The 17,042-nt window shown below is 37.6% G+C and overlaps 1 protein-coding gene across 4 annotated transcripts in view; it reads left to right on the top strand.

The window, feature by feature from the left end:
• Positions 1–17,042, top strand: part of SLCO1A2 (solute carrier organic anion transporter family, member 1A2) — a 136,764-nt gene that overhangs the window by 85,331 nt on the left and 34,391 nt on the right. For 3 of the 4 annotated variants that reach the window (XM_011955011.1, XM_011954994.1, XM_011955002.1), the window contains 4 exons: positions 10,171–10,277; positions 12,552–12,698; positions 15,885–15,983; positions 16,583–16,804. In XM_011955011.1, coding sequence (XP_011810401.1) covers positions 10,232–10,277; positions 12,552–12,698; positions 15,885–15,983; positions 16,583–16,804 — 514 coding nt within the window. In that variant the 5' untranslated portion in view covers positions 10,171–10,231. Of the gene's footprint in view, positions 1–2,555; positions 2,689–10,170; positions 10,278–12,551; positions 12,699–15,884; positions 15,984–16,582; positions 16,805–17,042 lie in introns of all 4 variants that reach the window. The other variant, XM_011954989.1, reaches the window with a different exon arrangement.

Genomic DNA, 17,042 nt, shown 5'->3' with positions numbered 1-17,042 from the left:
AAGGGGTTATTAACCTTTCTGTGCCAAGGACTCTTTTAGCATTCTAACACCGTACGATCCTGGAATAATAATTTTAATTGCACAAAAAAGAACTACATGGGTGCAAAGGAAGCCAGTTATATTGAAGTAGAATTACCAAAATATTAAAACAAATTTTTATATAGTAATATTTATACTTTTAATCAACCCATTAAATAAAAAAGTTACTAATTTTAAAGTAATTATTGTGTCAATATTTTGAACTGTTTGCAACGGCCATATTGTCATCTGAATATATCTGTGACTTCTATTGCTGACAATTGGTGACAATGTTAACATTGTAGTTATGTGAGTCTGAAGCACTGGGGAACTATCTGGGCTGGAGCTATTGATTAGCAAGTAAATAGGCGTTTGCTAAAACTAGAGAGAGAATTTATGACGTTATTCAGGGAGAGGATATTAGCAAGTAAATAGGCGTTTGCTAAAACTAGAGAGAGAATTTATGACGTTATTCAGGGAGAGGATATAGGGTGATAATTACAATGGACAAAGAATAGATCCTGAGCTACACAAACATTTAAGGCACAGGTAGAAGAAAAGGAGTCTTGACAATGTTAAGAGAAGGAATGGTCAGAGAAACAAGAGGGGGAACCAGGAGAAAACAGCATTATGAAAGACAAAAGAGTAGAAATTTGAAAAAAAAAAAATGTATCAGAGGTGTGAAAAGCATTAGAAGTATCCAGTTAGATAAGGATGAAGAACTATTCCCTGGGTTTCATAATATGGAGATAACTGATGATCTTTGCCAGGGCACTAGCAAATTTAGAAGCTAGGAAGCATTGAAGGTAGGAGCAACGTTAGGGGATTAGGGAGTGGGAAAAGTGGAATCTAAGAATATGGATGAATGTTCTGGGAAGTTTGGAGAGAAACTAGAGAGTATGTGTAGGCTAAAGACTAGTTGAGAGAGAGGCTTAAAATATATATGAGAGATTTTAATTACTAGAGTAAGTGGCTGAAGAAAATGGCAGTGCCCTGGTGATGTGTTTAGTGGTAAGATGGGCACCCCAACCTCTCAAACTGAAGGAAGGTGGTAAGGCCTTCAGGTGGAAAACTCAAATGCCTTCATGTTCGATTGCCCCAAATTTCTTGATAATGTAGAAAATATTAACAATTTCTACCACTAGTGAGTGGTGATAGATAGCTTGAGGAGAATGATGAAGATTAGAAATACTGTGAAATTTACAAATGCCAATAAACATATCACTTAGCTTACATTTCCCCAGTCAGTTTTACAGGCAGCATTCTCCATACCTTTGAAAAAAATTACTTACCTTTTCCCATGCTTTCTCGTTGCAATTATTTCCTGACAGAGCAAGGCAGTTTAAAATACGAACTCACTCTTACATGAAGAAGGAAAGTTCTTCCTTTCTTCTCCTGTCAAAAAATAGATACGAATTTCAAACAGTGGCCTCTGGAGACACTACCTTCAACACAGATGGCTTTGGTGATAGATTTCAGAAACCTAGAGAGGTCAATGTGGCTGATATAGTTATTGACGTGGGGCACGCTCCATATACAATAATGTACAAATGGACGTATATTTTACATACAGGGCAGACTAGAGAAAAATATAGATGGAAAGAAAAGTTTTCAAAATATACACCACTTAGAAGATTATTAACTCCTTGAGGAAAAAAATTTTTGAAATTTTTATAATCTTGAGTCATTGCAGAGGCATTCTTTATATATAGTGGGAGCAAAGTAAATATTATTTACTGAGTTAAAAAATGTATAGTTGGCAAAAAACTTACTCACGTATTTGTTTTTTTCAAATCTTTACTCCACACTCTTCAAGGATCTGTCCATCAGATGGGCCTTCCCCCATTAGTTTCTTTATTCTAAAGCTTCATCCTAAGACATGGGGATACATTTTTCATTGCTATTTTTATTCCTCAAATCCAGACTCACTGAAGACCCAGTAGAAGGGGAGGGGTCTACTAATTTTTACTTAACTACATTGTCTGATCTAGGGAAAGAAGTAGAAAAAAAAAATAGATCCTTGTCTTGGTCATGTTGACCAAAATGAAGGTATTTTTAAATAATGAATTACAAAACACTCAGCTATCTAAATTTGACTTTTGCTTCTCTTTCTGGGCATAGGAAAACATGATAACGTTCTATGGAGTAGGCACTGAGAGAGAGGCCAGAGGTCACATGCAGGCTGACACCTTTTTTTTGCACCTCATTTCCCAAGTCTAGATAGTCACAAATAGAGCCTTTCAAATTTCCCATAACCATTCTTTAGTCTCTTTCACTGGCTTCTCTTCTTTTCCTCTCTATAAACGTTGGTGTTTCAGAGATATCTGTTTCTGTATCTGCCTACACTGCAAAACAGAACCTTTCTTCGGGACAGGGATTGTGTTATATTCGTTTATTATTTAATGCAACCCTAGCACAAACCCCAGTATTTAAGATAGTTGTTATGCAGTAAACGCTAGAATGTAAATGATCGGGTGAGGCTGTTAATTAAGACTTTGTTCATACTTTTTAAAATGATTATTCTCAATTTTTCCTAGGAAATCTTTTGTTGATTATATTTGTGAGTTATTTTGGAACCAAACTGCATAGACCTATAATGATTGGCATTGGATGTGTGGTTATGGGCTTAGGCTGTTTCTTAAAATCACTACCTCATTTCCTCATGAACCAGTAAGTATTCCAGTCTGATAATTTTGGGTGGTCAAATTTCACTTGCAGGAAATGAAGCTTGCACTATCCTCTCAAGGAGCAAAGCTTTCCAACAGCATAGAGCACTGTAATGGGAAGGGGAAGATGCACATTCTGTTCCATCTGTCTATTTGGTGCTTTTGGCTGCCTCACTTCCACTTACGTAGTCAGTTTTGTCAGTTTACACAATGGGGATTTGACACCTTTTCTTGTGGAGTTGAGTCTGGTGAAAAGATTCTCAGGACCAGCCAAAACTTGGGATTATTCCCTTCTCAGGACCATGTAAATACTTCTAATTATAATGAGGTTCTGCTTAATTGCAGGTCACCAAGGGACAGACTAGTCTGAAGGTTGATTTTTCTTTTAATTTTTACCAAAGTAACTATGTACAAAGTCATAAAAATAGAAACTATACAAAAAGGCTTATATTGACAAAAAGTTCTCCCTTGTCACTTATTACTGCTTTCCAGAGGCAAGCACTTATAACTTTTAGCTCTTTCTTCTATTTGCTTCCAATTTCTTTCTATTTTTTTTTCCGATTTTCTGTTTTTATTATTTATTTATTTATTTTGAGACAGAGTCTCTCTCGCTCTGTCACCCAGGCTGGAGTGCAGTGGCGCAATCTCGGGTCACTGCAACCTCCGCCTCCAGCGTTCAAGCAATTCTCCTGCCTCAAGCCTCCCGAGTAGCTGGGACTGCAGGTACGTGCCACCATGCCTGGCTAATTTTTTGTATTTTTAGTAGAGACGGGGGTTTCACTCTGTTAGCCAGGAAGGTCTCGATCTCCTAACCTCATGATCTGCCCGCCTTGGCCTCTGTTTTTATTTTTGTTGAGACAGTCTCACTCACTCTGTCGCCCAGGCTGGAGTGCAGTGGCGCCATCTCCTGGCTCACTGCAACCTCCGCCTCCCGGGTTCAAGTGATTCTCCTGCCTCAGCCTCCCCAGTAGCTGGGATTATAGGTGTGTGCCACTACACTCAGTTAATTTTTGTATTTTTAGTAAAGATGGGGTTTCCCCAAATTGGCCAGGCTGGTCTGGAACTCCTGAGTTCAAGCAGTCTGCCCACCTCAGCCTCCCAAAATGAGGGATTACAGGCATGAGCCACCTGGCCCAGCCTTGCTTCTGTATTTCTAAGTAAATGTTATTCTATTAGTTTTGAATCCTGGCATACCCTGCTTTATTGCATTTCACTTTATTGCACTTTGCAGATATTGCATTTTTCACAAATTGAAGGTTTATGGCAACCCTATGTTGAAGATTAGAATCATTTTTCCAATAGCATGTGCTCACTTTGTGTCTGGGTCACATTTGATAATTCTTGCAATATTTCAAACTTCTGCATTATTTTTGTATCTGTTATGGTGATCTGTGATTAGTGATAATTGATATTACTAATGTAATTGTTTTGATGTGCCACTAACTTATGCCCATTTAAGATGGTGATTTATTTATTTATGTATTTTTTTTTTTTAGAGCTACGGTGTCACCCAAGGTGGGCGGTAGTGATGTGACCTCATTCACTGTAGCTTCGACCTCCACAGGCTCAGGTGATCCTCTCACCTCAGCCTCTCGAGTGGCTGAAACTACAGGCACGTGCCACCATGCCTGGCTAATTTTTGTATTTTCTTTTTTTTTTTTGGTAGAGACAGGATTTTGCCATATTGCCCTGGCTGGGCCTGAACTCCTGGGTTCAAGCAATCTGCCTGCCTCAGACTCTCAAAATGTTTGGATTACAGGCGTGAGCCACTGTGCCAGTCTTACGATGGTGAACGTTATCAATAAATGTTGCGTGTGTTCTGACTGCTCCACTGACCAGCCATTGCCCCATTTTTTACCCTCTCCTTGGGCCCGCTTATTCCCCTAGATACAAAAATATTGATATTAGGCCAATTATTACAATAACTCTATTGTGGCCTCCACGTGTTTAAGTGAAAGGAAGAGTTGCACATCTCTCACTTTAAATCAAAAGCTAGAAATGATTAAGCTCAGCGAGGAGGGCAAGTTGAAAGCCAAGAGAGGCCCAAAGTGAAGCCACTTGCACTAACTAGTTAACCAAGCTGTGAAAACAAAGAAAAAGTGCTATTTCAAGGAAGACACAGACACACATGATTAGAAAGTGGAACAGTCTTATTGCTGAGATGGAGAAAGTTTGAATAGTCTGAACAGAAGATTAAGCCAGCCACAACATTCCCTTAATCCAAAAGAGCAAGGCTCTCTCTTCTATTCTACGAAAGTTAAGAGAGATTAGGAAGCTGCAGAAGAAAATTTTTAAGCTAACAGAGGTGGGTTCATGAGGTTTAAGGAAAGATCTTAGCTATCTTCATAACATAAAAGTGCAAGGTGAAGCAGCAAGTGCTGATGGAGAAGCTGCAGCAAGTTATCCAGAAGATCTAGCTAAGTTAATTGATGAACGTGGCTACACTAAATAACAGATTTGCAATGTGGATGAAACAACCTGCTTCTTCCTTCTTCTCCTCCTCCTCTTCTTCTTTCTCCTCCTCCTCCTCTTCTTCTTCTCCTTCTCCTTCTTCTTCTTCTTCGTCTCATGCTATTGCTCAGGCTGGAGTGCAGTGGCATGATCTCAGCTCACTGAAACCTTTGCCTCCTGGGTTCAAGCGATTCTCCTGCCTCAGCCTCCCAAGTAGCTGGGATTACAGGCACCTACTACCACACCTGGCTAATTTTTGTATTTTTTATAGTGATGGGACTTCACCATGTTGGCCAGGCTGGTCTCAAACTCCTGACTTCAGGTGATCTGCCTGCCTCGGCCTCACAAAGTGGAAACAGCCTTCTTTTGAAAGAAGATGCCACCTCGGACTTTCAGAGATAGGGAGGAGAAGTCTTTTCAAAATATTACTGCTGGTTGACAATCTAGAAGCTCTGATGGAGATGTACATGGAGATGAATGTTGTTTTCATGCCTGCTAACACAACAGCCATTCTGTGGCCCATGAATCAGGAGTAATTTGGACTTTCAAGTCTTACTATTTAATACGCACAGTTTGTAAGGATATTGCTGTTATAAATAGTGATTCTTCTGATGGATCGAAGTAACATAAATTGAAAACTTTCTTGAAAGAATTCACTATTCCACGTTCCAATAGGAACAGGAGAGGAGGGCAAAATCTCAGCATTAACAGGAATTTTGAAAAGTTGGCTCAAAGCTTCTTGGATAACCCTGAGGGGTTCAAGATTTTAGTGAAGGAAGTCACACGACTTTAGTGGAGAAAGTCACTGCAGATGTGGTGGAAAGAGCAAGAGAACTAGAATTTAAAATGGAAACTGAAGATGTGACTTAATTGCTTCAATCTCATAATAAAACTTGAATAAATGAAGATTTTTTGTTTATGGACAAGCAAATAATGTGGTTTCCTGTGATGGAATCTACTACTGAGCAAGATGCTGTAAACACTGTTGAAATGACAGCTAATGTTTTAGAACCTTGCACAAAGTTAGGTGATAAAGCAGCAGTAGCGCTTGTAAGGACTGACTCCAGTTTTGGAAGAAGTTCTACTGTGGATACAATGCTATCAAACAGCATTAAGCGCAGCTAGGCGCGGTGGCTCACGCCTGTAATCCTAGCACTTTGGCAGGCCGAGGCGGGCGGACCACGAGGTGAGGAGGTTAAGACCATCCTGGCTAACACGGTGAAACCCCATCTCCACTAAACATACAAAAAAATTAGCTGGGCGTGGTGGCGCACGCCTGTAGTCCCAGCTACTCCGGAGGCTGAAGCACGAGAATGGTGTGAACCTGTGGTGAACCCAGGAGGCGGAGCTTGTAGTGAGCCGAGATCCTGCCGCTGCACTCCAGCCTGGGTCACAGAGCGAGACTCCGTCTCAAAAACACACAAACAACAACAACAAAACAGCATTATGTGCTACAGAAAAAACTTTTGTGAAAGGAAGAGTCAATTGACACAGGACACTTCATCACTGTCTTGTTTTAAGAAATTTCCACAGCCCCGCCAACCTGCAGTAGTAGCCACTACCCTGATCAGCCAGCAGTCATCAACATGGAGGCTAAAGCCTCTACCAGCAAAGAGATTATGACTCGCTGAAGGCTCAGATGATTGTTAGCATCTTTTAGCAATAAAGCATTTTAAATTAATGTGTGTACATTGTGTTTCAGACCTAATGCTATTACACACTTAATAGGCTACAATATAGTGCAAACATAACTTTTATATGCATTAGAAAATTTAAAAATTCATGTGGTATTCACTTTATTGTGGCAATCTGGAACCAAATGTGCAATGTCTCTGACGTATGCCTATACATTAGTGTTACACAATATGTATTGAATTCCTACCATAAAATCATTTTTACTATTTACATTTGTATAATTATGTAAATCTTTTTTACCATTGAACCATGCACTTTTCATTCTTTACTTACATGACTTATTTTCCCTAGATTTAATAATTACCTCATTTTATCATATGGTTAGCTTTCTTTGTATTGTTCACTGATTCATCACCAGATTCTCCACTGGTAGGGCAAATGTCTCCTCAATATTCTTATCCCAGATCATAGCGCTTGATTTTTGTCTTGGAGATTCCTCACATACCACTTTCAATTCTCCATCTGCAATCTGAACTTGGAATTCTCTAGGCCTGCTGCATTGCTGTTTCCGTGGAATTTTCCCTCATTATTATCTTTGAGACTTTGCTTTTTAGCTGTTTCATACATTCAGTTATTCATTTTCTGGATGTCGTGTCTCCTGCTTTCCTCTTTCCTCTTCACTTGTTTTTGTGAAGAAAATAATCTAATAGCTTTCCAAGGAAGTGTACAAGGGAAGTATAAAATATAAGACTTTGTACATCTGAAAATATTCCTATTTTACTCCCACATTTGATTGTTACTTTGGCTAGGATAAAATTCTAGATTGGAAATATTTTCCCTAGGGATTTTGAAGACATTTTTCCCAATGTTTTCCAGCTCTACCTAACACTTGTAATCAACACTTGACACAGGAAACCTGTAATCAAGTGTTATTACTCAGAATCCTATGCCATTCTAATCTCTGTGATCAGCTTTCTTTCAATGGAAACTATTGGAATTTTCTTTTAAGCTCCAAGTCCAAAATTCATGATAATTGTGTTGGTATAAATCTGTCTCCTCCATTGTGCCAGGAGCCTTCAATCTGGGCATTTGGAAAAGTTACTTTTGTTATTTCTTTGATAATATCTCCCCTTTACATTCTCTCATAACACTGTTTTCTCTTTCTAGATCTTCTGTTACTTGAATATTGGACATCCTGTATTGACCTTATGTTTTCTCATCTTTTATCCTTAATTTTTTGTCCTCTTGTCTTGTTACTTTCTGGGAGATTTAATTTTATTTTCCATGCCTTTGAATGACTTTCTAGCTTATGCTACCACATTTCTAATTTTCAACAGCTCTTCTTCTTTGAATGTCCCTTTTTAAGGAACATCTTATTGTTCTTTCAAGAATGTATTATCTCTTTCCATCTAAATGTTGTTCATCTTTCTTCTTGGTCTCTGGCTCCTCCAAGTGTACCGTTTTTTTATTTGTTTATAGCTGTCTTTACTGTTACAGACTTCTTTCATGTATCTGGTGGTCCTTTGTTACCTATTCACACTTAAGAGGGAGGAATAACAACAACAGGAAGCCAACTGGAAGTTCTGTATACATGCGTAGGACTTGGTTAAAGGAGGACTTCTTTGTAGAGTCATTGAGCAGGGACTGGCTGTTTTGCAGATGGCTCAGAATTGCACATAACCTGTTATCCTAGATGGGGATTCTTCAGTCTGTTGCTTGGGAGGTAGAAGCTTAGCTACCAGCCAAATGCAAGTGGGAATCTCACTGTTTAATATGTAGATATGTAGATTTTTTAAACTTAATACCCCCAATATTTTTGTATTGCCTTTCTATGCTCAATGTGCCTCTCCAGACTCTGGAGTCAATGGACATTTTCAGTTGGAGTGGCAGGGAATGTCTCTGGGAGTTTAATGTTTCTTAAACACACTTTAAACCAAAGTGTTTGCACTCTTCTGTGTTTTGGACCATACTCACTTTTGCGTTTAAGTATCTTGCCTGAATGTTCCTGGGCTTTGCAGCATTGCTCTCTTGCAGGCACTTACAGTTGCACTTCTCGTATCTTCTATTTCAGTGACCACTCAGTTACCTGCTTTTCCATTTTCAAAATCATGTTGATCTCTCTTTTATTGTAAAATTCCCTACTTTTTTTTCTTTGTGGAACTATGCCTTTTTCTATTCTGTTTGAAAATCTGTTTACTGTCATTTTGCTGATGCTTTGGGAAGGAATAGACTTTGAGTTATTGGATTTTTAGTGGATAAATTAACAAAATATATCTTCTCTTTTAAAGTATTTTTGAAGGGATCAGAGTTTCTAAGCAGAGTCTTTCCTTTTCTTTTATTTCTTAGCCTACCCAAAACAATGTTAAGTACCATTCAGCTACTATTTACATTTCTTTCTACCACCTGCCAAAGGTGTTATTTCCTTGCGGTTGTCATGTCTCATAGGATTAAAGCCTTTGTCTATAGTTCACAGTCAAACTCTTGGGGCATCACTGAGCAATTGTTGTAAGGGGAAGGTACTTTGAGACTTATTATACCCTATAGCACAGAAATTAAGACTATCAGTGGCATCCAAGCATAACACTCTAGCTTTTGTGCAATTCAGAAGGGCAAGCTTTCTTCTGGCTACCTTATCTGATAGAAACACAGAAAACAATCCAGCATTATTTCTAACAGAGACTTCATTGAATATACTTTTTTTTTTTTTTCCATTCTTGCAGCATGTAATTTACTTTCTGAGGAAAAGCATGTGGATCTTGTGGTAATTTGCTTAAATTAAATGGTCATAGTTTATTAATCCATTTGTTCTTATGAGAAGAGAAAAAGTCATTACATTATGTGTCATGGTGATTGAGATTCTCTTAAGGCCTCTCATTATGATGGACAAATATTTTGTTTTTCTTAGAGGTTTATGAAACGTATGGAGGAATTATTGTAGGATTTCTCAGAAACTGGAGGTTTTGCTGCTTCTGAGCAAACTTTAGAGAATGCCAAGTTGAAGACTTGTTTTGTTGTGTTATTCCTTCCAAAGCATTTATCTTCTTAATTATACATTATTAAATCTCACATTTTTTAAAGTTTGTGTTCCTTATCTCATAATAATTATTTCCAGGAAATGATAACCTAAAAATCAAAGAAGGTTTATATTTGATAATCTAAAGGTAGATCATCCACAGGCAGATTATTGAAAGCTAAGTGTAAAAAGATTGTACATTTACAGAAAGTGGCAAGTTTTTTGATGATATTAACTTGTGATAACTTGGATGCCAAAGATGAAAAGACATTTTTGCTGGATTTGAATGTTGTATTGTATGGGAAGCAGAAGGTAACAATCTGTACATTGCCCACATTGTCCTCATTACTTCCTTAAAATAAACATATTTTCCCTGTGTTTATACAGATATGAATATGAATCTACAGTTTCAGTTTCAGGCAACTTGTCCTCAAACAGTTTCTTGTGTATGGAAAATGGAACCCAGATGTTAAGACCAACGCAGGATCCATCAGGTTGTCTACCTCATTGTATTGATTTTTGTTCAGCAAACTTATAACTGAACACTTTCTGCTGAGGGGCCTGAATGAGATATTGCTTGAGTTAGATAATTAAACAAAGATATATTCTCTCTCCAGGAACTTCCAAAGGAGTTACAATGGGGAATAAGAATAGCTAATAATAAAGAATGTTATTTTTCTTATATTTGAATGTATTTATTAAGAGTTCCTTGTTGATTTATTAACATGGTTATTTAACAATCAGTCAGAGGGCCGGGTGCATTTACTCCCAAAGTAATCCCAGCACTTTGGGAGACTGAGATGGATGGATCACCTGAGGTCAGAAGTTCGAGACCAGTCTGGCCAACATGGTGAAACCTCACTCTATTAAAAAATACAAAAATTAGCCGGGCATGGTAGTGGGCACCTATAATCCCAGCTACTCAGGAGGCCGAGGCAGGAGAATTGCCTGAACCCAGGAGGCGGAAGATGCAGTGATCCAAGATTGCGCCATTGCACTCCAGCCTGGGCAACAGAGTGAGACTTTCCTCCAAAAAAAAAAAAAAGAAAGAATCAAAGACATCTATCCAAGGATCACTGTCAAGTTCATTCCACAGAGGAAAATGTCTTGGAAGGACGGATTTATGCTGATGATTTGGTGTATATGATTATGTAAATAGGAACTAGAGGCAGAAACAAAGTTCAAGAGATTTGTGTGCTATCACTGATCTTTAATAGCAGGGAAAATAGGCAAGTACACTATAGTTCTGAATTACTCTATTTCCTTTCTATCGACTTAGGAACTTGTCTTTCTGCTCTTTTTTTTTTTTTTTTTTTCTCTACTGGAGATAGTACTTTAAAATTCTACACAATAGTAGTATTTCTTTCAGCTGCCCATAGCTCTAGGCACCATGTATTGACTTCTGCCCCTTCTGTCCCTTCTGCTATGAGACTTGTATAATCTTCTGGTTATACTTGGTCTGGAGATGACTCTGATGACTCAACATTTTTATGGGGACATTTTTATTCTGGATTCATGTTCATGGAAGTTGCGGTAGTCCACAAGGGTGGGAATTTCATGACCATCATTGAATCAGAAAACCAAAACAGTTTCAAAAAGTTGAAAAATATCTGTCTCAGAAGAAGCCAAAGAACCCCCGTGGGGGACACAACGGAAAACAGTGATATTAACAGTGGCCTGTGTTCTCTTCCTGAGCTGGCTATTGCCAAAGACTGACCCAGCTGCTAGTCGGCTTCATTGTGGATAGAGCAAAACGTTCCCATTCTGGCACATCTCCAGGAAGGTGGATTGATGCTTTCAATTTTGCCCGAGAATAGGCCTAGAGTTTGCCTGTGATCTGTAGACACAAATCACTTTGCGCATCACACAAAAAATCTGAATACCCAGAAATAGAGACTATTTTTTTTTTACTGGAAATAACAGAGAGATAGCGCTCACAAGAAATTCCTGGACCCAGCTGTGGTCAGGACCTCACAGTCTCACCTGGCCAATTTACAGGAGGTGAAGAGTGCATTGACCTTCACTTCCCTGAAAACGGGACTCCACAGAGCTTCCTCCCAGCTTATCAGCTATTTCGGCCTAGAACATAGATGGCAAAGAGATTGACATAATTCTTCAGAGATCTCCCTATCTTTCTCACTTTCTATTCCCTTTGGTCTAGTCTTCGTTACTGTACTAAGTAGCTGTGCCTCCATGGATTGGGGTGGATTTCTGTATTGAAAGTTATTTGGTTGTTACAGTATACAACATGCTCTGTAGAGAACCTATGATGAATATCCAGTTAAATATTTTTAGTTTCTATGAAATAATTAGAGGAAAGATATTTTTGTGTTTTTGTCTCCCCAAAGTTGGATAGGAATGGGGAAGCAATTGTAGCAGCTGAATGAGTTCGGGAGTTACTGAGAAACTGAATCTCTGTAGAGAATTAAAAAACCTTGATTTTTAATGTTTGCCAATTTCTGTGGTGTAACACTGCTATGAAACTACCAATGAGGTGTCACTGAACACCTCGGGAGGTGTGTATATTCATCTCTCCCAACTCAGTAGGGACTGGCTCCAGCATATCACTTACACTTGTCCATACTCAAGTCCACTGTCAGAAAATGCATTAGGGGTGCCCCAAGAAGTCATTGCTGGAATAGTAATATAAATCATTGACAAGGGGCCATCATCATATAACTGTGAAATGCCTACAGAAAACATAGAATTAATATTACTGACACTTTATTGTCAATGTGCTAATGTCATGTCTTTTTTTTTTAATGCAGAGTGTACAGAGGAAGTTAAATCATTAATGTGGGTGTACGTCCTGGTAGGCAATATTGTACGTGGAATGGGCGAAACTCCCATCCTGCCTTTGGGTATTTCCTATATAGAAGATTTTGCCAAATCTGAAAATTCTCCTTTATATATTGGTAAGTTTTGAAAATCTACCTTAGCTTCTTTTCAGAGCAATAAGTTCATTGAGGTTAGAAATGAATTAAACTTTTGTAGTCTTAGGGATTTCCACAATGATGAGTAGAGTGTCTTGGCATAGTTGGCCTTTCATAAAAGTTTGTTGAATGGAGATGAGATATGCTAAATGACAATGAGCTACTTTGTTAATAAATCTACTTTCTACTATTGGAAATACCACAAATCTAGTGCTCTTGGAGGTGACCCTTTCATTTGCTTTGCACTACACTATATCCAATGTGTTAAGAGACTTACCAATGTTTTCTCTAAAATGTTCCATGCATTCAAAACTTTCCCACTATTTTCACTACCTCTGTTTTTGTTGAGGTTCTCATTACTTTGTCTGTAGGTTCTCTTTATTAATTATTTTCTCTTCAGTGTTTTCTTTTCTCAGTTTTTAAGAAACATTCCTGCAATATATTTTTTCTCAAGCATTATTTTAATCATGTCTTCTCTACTATATTTATGACACATATAAGCTCCTCATTTATTAAATCTGATCTCTCCACTTATTACTCATGGCTCTGCATGACATTCACTTACTTAGTTTCTATATAGTTTCTCTTCATCATGATCTCCCCATATAGTCAGGCTTCTTAATATTTTTCACAAATACGTCTTCATCTTTTTGTTTATGTTTCTTGAAATTACCGTTTTAAAATCCATGTAGGTCACCTGGCACAATAGCCAGCTTAAGACCCACTTTCTTGTGCTGCCTTCCAATCTCTGAAATATTCTTAATTTATTATGCATGAGTTGCTTATATGTTTTGTTATTCTATCAATTGTTGGTCATAAACTCATTACGTTTAGTATAGGGACATTTTGCCATTAATGTATGTAGGCATATCTTTTAAAAACTAGAAAAGTCAAAGAGGGTGAGAGAAGATGGAAATGATTTATACATAATAAAGATGGATGAAAATATTGAGGAATCATTAACCCAAATGACTTTTGACACATTTTGACAACTCACTAATTTTGCAATAATCTTTTCCAGTGATTTTCTATTCAGTCCTTTTAACTTCCTGCACATACTTATATTAAAAGAATGCAAATACTCTCCTACAATAAATTAACAAACACCTTGCTATGATGTCTATTTCTTTATTCAACAAATACTATGGTGTATTGTATATAAACATAGCTGTGATGATCTCTAATACATATTAAAATGAGGATGGTATGGTCCATATAAGGTTAGTAAATAAAGAACTACATAATTATTAGTACTATATATATAGTGTGTGTATATATATGTATATACATATATAGTGTGTGTTCATGTGTGTATCCATAACCAAATAACTATAAATCAAATAGCTCTACACCAAGAAACAGTTCCATGTATGGCTCTGGAGTTTAGAAGAGAACACAAAAGCTAGGTTAAAAGTTGGAGAATCGACCAGGTGTGGTGGCTCATGCCTGTAATCCCAGCACTTTGGGAGGCCGAGACAGACAAATCACCTGAGGTCAGAAGTTCAAGACCCACCTGATCAATATGATGAAACCCCGTCTCTACTAAAAATACAAAAATTAGCCGAGTGTGGTGGCATGCGCCTATAATCCCAGCTACTCGGGAGGCTAAGGCGGGCAGATCATCTGAAGTCAGGAGTTTGAGACCAGCCTGTCCAATATGATAAAACCCCATCTCTACTAAAAATACAAAAATTAGCCAGGTGTGGTGGGTGCCTATAATCCCAGCTACTCGGGAGACTGAGACAGGAGAATCACTTGAACCTGGGAGGTGGAGGTTGCAGTGAGCTGAGAGTGTGCCACTGCACTCCAGCCTGAGCAACAAGAGCAAAACTCCGTCTCAAAAAAAAAAAAAAAAAAAATCGAGAATTATCTATAGAGAGGTAATAAATGAAATCAAGAGGGAGAAATGAGGTTGCTGTGGAAGACCGTATATATACTGAAAGATATCAGGATAAAATACTGGGAAATATTTCTACTTAGTAAATAGAATAGGGGAAAGGAAAATCAAAGAAGGAATAGTCATAAGAACACAATGAAACAATACATGTCTAGTTTAATGAAAGTCTTAGGAAGAAATGTGAAAATAATCTAGAAATTATTGGCCAACAATGTCAAACAACCTAGAAAGCAAGGAAGATGAAGACCAAAAGAGGGCACTAAAGTAGTGACAAAGAGATCACTGGGGCTACCTGAGATATTTGGGGGAGAACGTAAAAGGATTTGAGTAAAGTGAGTGAGAGGTGAGGAAGTAGAGGCAGAGAGTATAGTGAAAGGAGAAAAAGCAGGGTGGATTTGAGATTTTGTAAAATCACTGGCTATGGGGAAATTGAACACACACAAGAGAGGGAGTGTTTGGTAGAGCAAAACCTTAGAGAAGATAGAAGGGGTTGGAACCAAGAAGTTAGGTGTGTATAGGGTGGGTTCTCTATAGAACCATGGAGAAGGCAGAGACAATAGGCAAAGCCAAATTTTGAAGTGAACAGGAAGAAAGTTGAAGAAGCTCGTGTCTGGATTTTCAGAGATCAAGGAGGGTTCAGCATAGGTTCTGAATTGTAGACAAGTGATGAGACAGCTGATGATGATATTTTAATAGATAAGAATTCAAATGAAGACAGATAGGACTGATAGACATGGAAAATAAAAATGTGGAAGAAAAGGAAGGAGAACATGATAAAATCAAAGAGTTGTGTATCATGTTATAATAATGAGGACATAGCCAGAAGGAAGTTTCAAGTTGCAGATCTGAGAGTGAAACTTTTGAGGAATGTGCCATGAGAAATCCATTATAAGATGGTATTGCTTCAGAATTCCTCCCAAAACATGCCTGGGGGATGAATTAACAGGACCTTGGTTACATCATGACCTAGTCGATGGCATGATCCCAGCTGGGACTGCCTGTGCTGCTATAGCAGATCTCTGCCTGTGACCCAACATGAAAGAGAATTTGGAGGCCAGGGAAAGTGGCTTTAAATTATGAGGCTTCTTTTTCAACATTTGCAGAAACAACTGTCACTTATATGTACATCAAGCTTAACTTTCATATAAATTGTATATCTAGTCAAAAGTATCCAAGGCAAAAACATTCAATCTTCAGGCTTTTCACGGACCTAGAACTCTTTATGTGGGCATATAACTGTACTATAACCTTATACTTTTATTTATTTTTAGGGCTTATAGAAACAGGAGCTATTATTGGTCCTTTGATTGGACTTTTGTTGGCATCATTCTGTGCAAATGTTTATGTTGACACTGGATCTGTGAACACAGGTAATTCAATAAAATCTATTTGTACAGTGTCTAGAGTATACAAAGCTAGAGTATATGTCTAGGGTATATATACAAATATACTCAGGTATATTATTACATATAATCATGGCCTTACTTGACCTTCAATTTGATAAATTATCTCCACTTTAAAAGTGAGGAACTCTAGTGGAGGAATTTAAATAACTTTTCAAATATTCCAAACCAGAAAACAGTAGAGCAAAATAAAATGCTAATCTGACACAGAATCACATGCTCTTTCTACTGTACTTCAACTGTATTTCTTGGTTTTACAAAATTTAGGCATGTAGGTTTGAATTTATTTCAATTAAGCAATCATTTGTTGATGATGAGGTAGAACTTGTAGCTGTTTAGTTAATACCTGCTTTTAAATCCCTTACATGATAGACAGATAACCAGCCTAATTTATTACTAGACAATATTATAACACCACATATTTTTAGAAAAATTTTATCAATGTCTGAATTGTAAGCCAATTTTATACTTGGTTAGGACCTGATAATTCTAATTTTAAGAATTTTCTATAGTTCATACAGAAAATACTGACTTAAGCTAATAAAAGTGTGTATATTTTTTTACAGATGATCTGACCATAACTCCCACTGACACTCGTTGGGTTGGTGCATGGTGGTTTGGCTTTCTGATTTGTGCAGGAGTTAATGTGCTCACTGCCATTCCTTTTTTCTTTTTGCCCAAAACACTTCCAAAGGAAGGACTGGAGACTAATGCTGACATCATTAAAAATGAAAATGAAGACAAACAAAGAGAAGAGGACAAGAAAGAAAAATATGGAATCGCTAAAGGCAAATATACATATTTTAAATACTATGAAATTGACCTTTTATTTCATATAGCTATGTCTGTATTTTAGTCTAACACTATGATATGCTATCCTGTGTTGAGACAATTTGTCATCAACAGTCACCAGTCAGTAATACCTAACTAGTCCTTTTCTTCCTATGGTACTACTTGAAAAGAAATAATATAATTTGGAAGCTGAATTATTTCAGATTAGCATTCACGTAAACTTTTATGTCAGTC

The sequence above is a fragment of the Colobus angolensis genome, unplaced genomic scaffold, assembly GCF_000951035.1.
Source record: "Colobus angolensis palliatus isolate OR3802 unplaced genomic scaffold, Cang.pa_1.0 Scaffold11, whole genome shotgun sequence".
Lineage (NCBI taxonomy): Eukaryota > Metazoa > Chordata > Mammalia > Primates > Cercopithecidae > Colobus > Colobus angolensis.
This window is presented reverse-complemented; position numbering and strand designations above follow the sequence as displayed.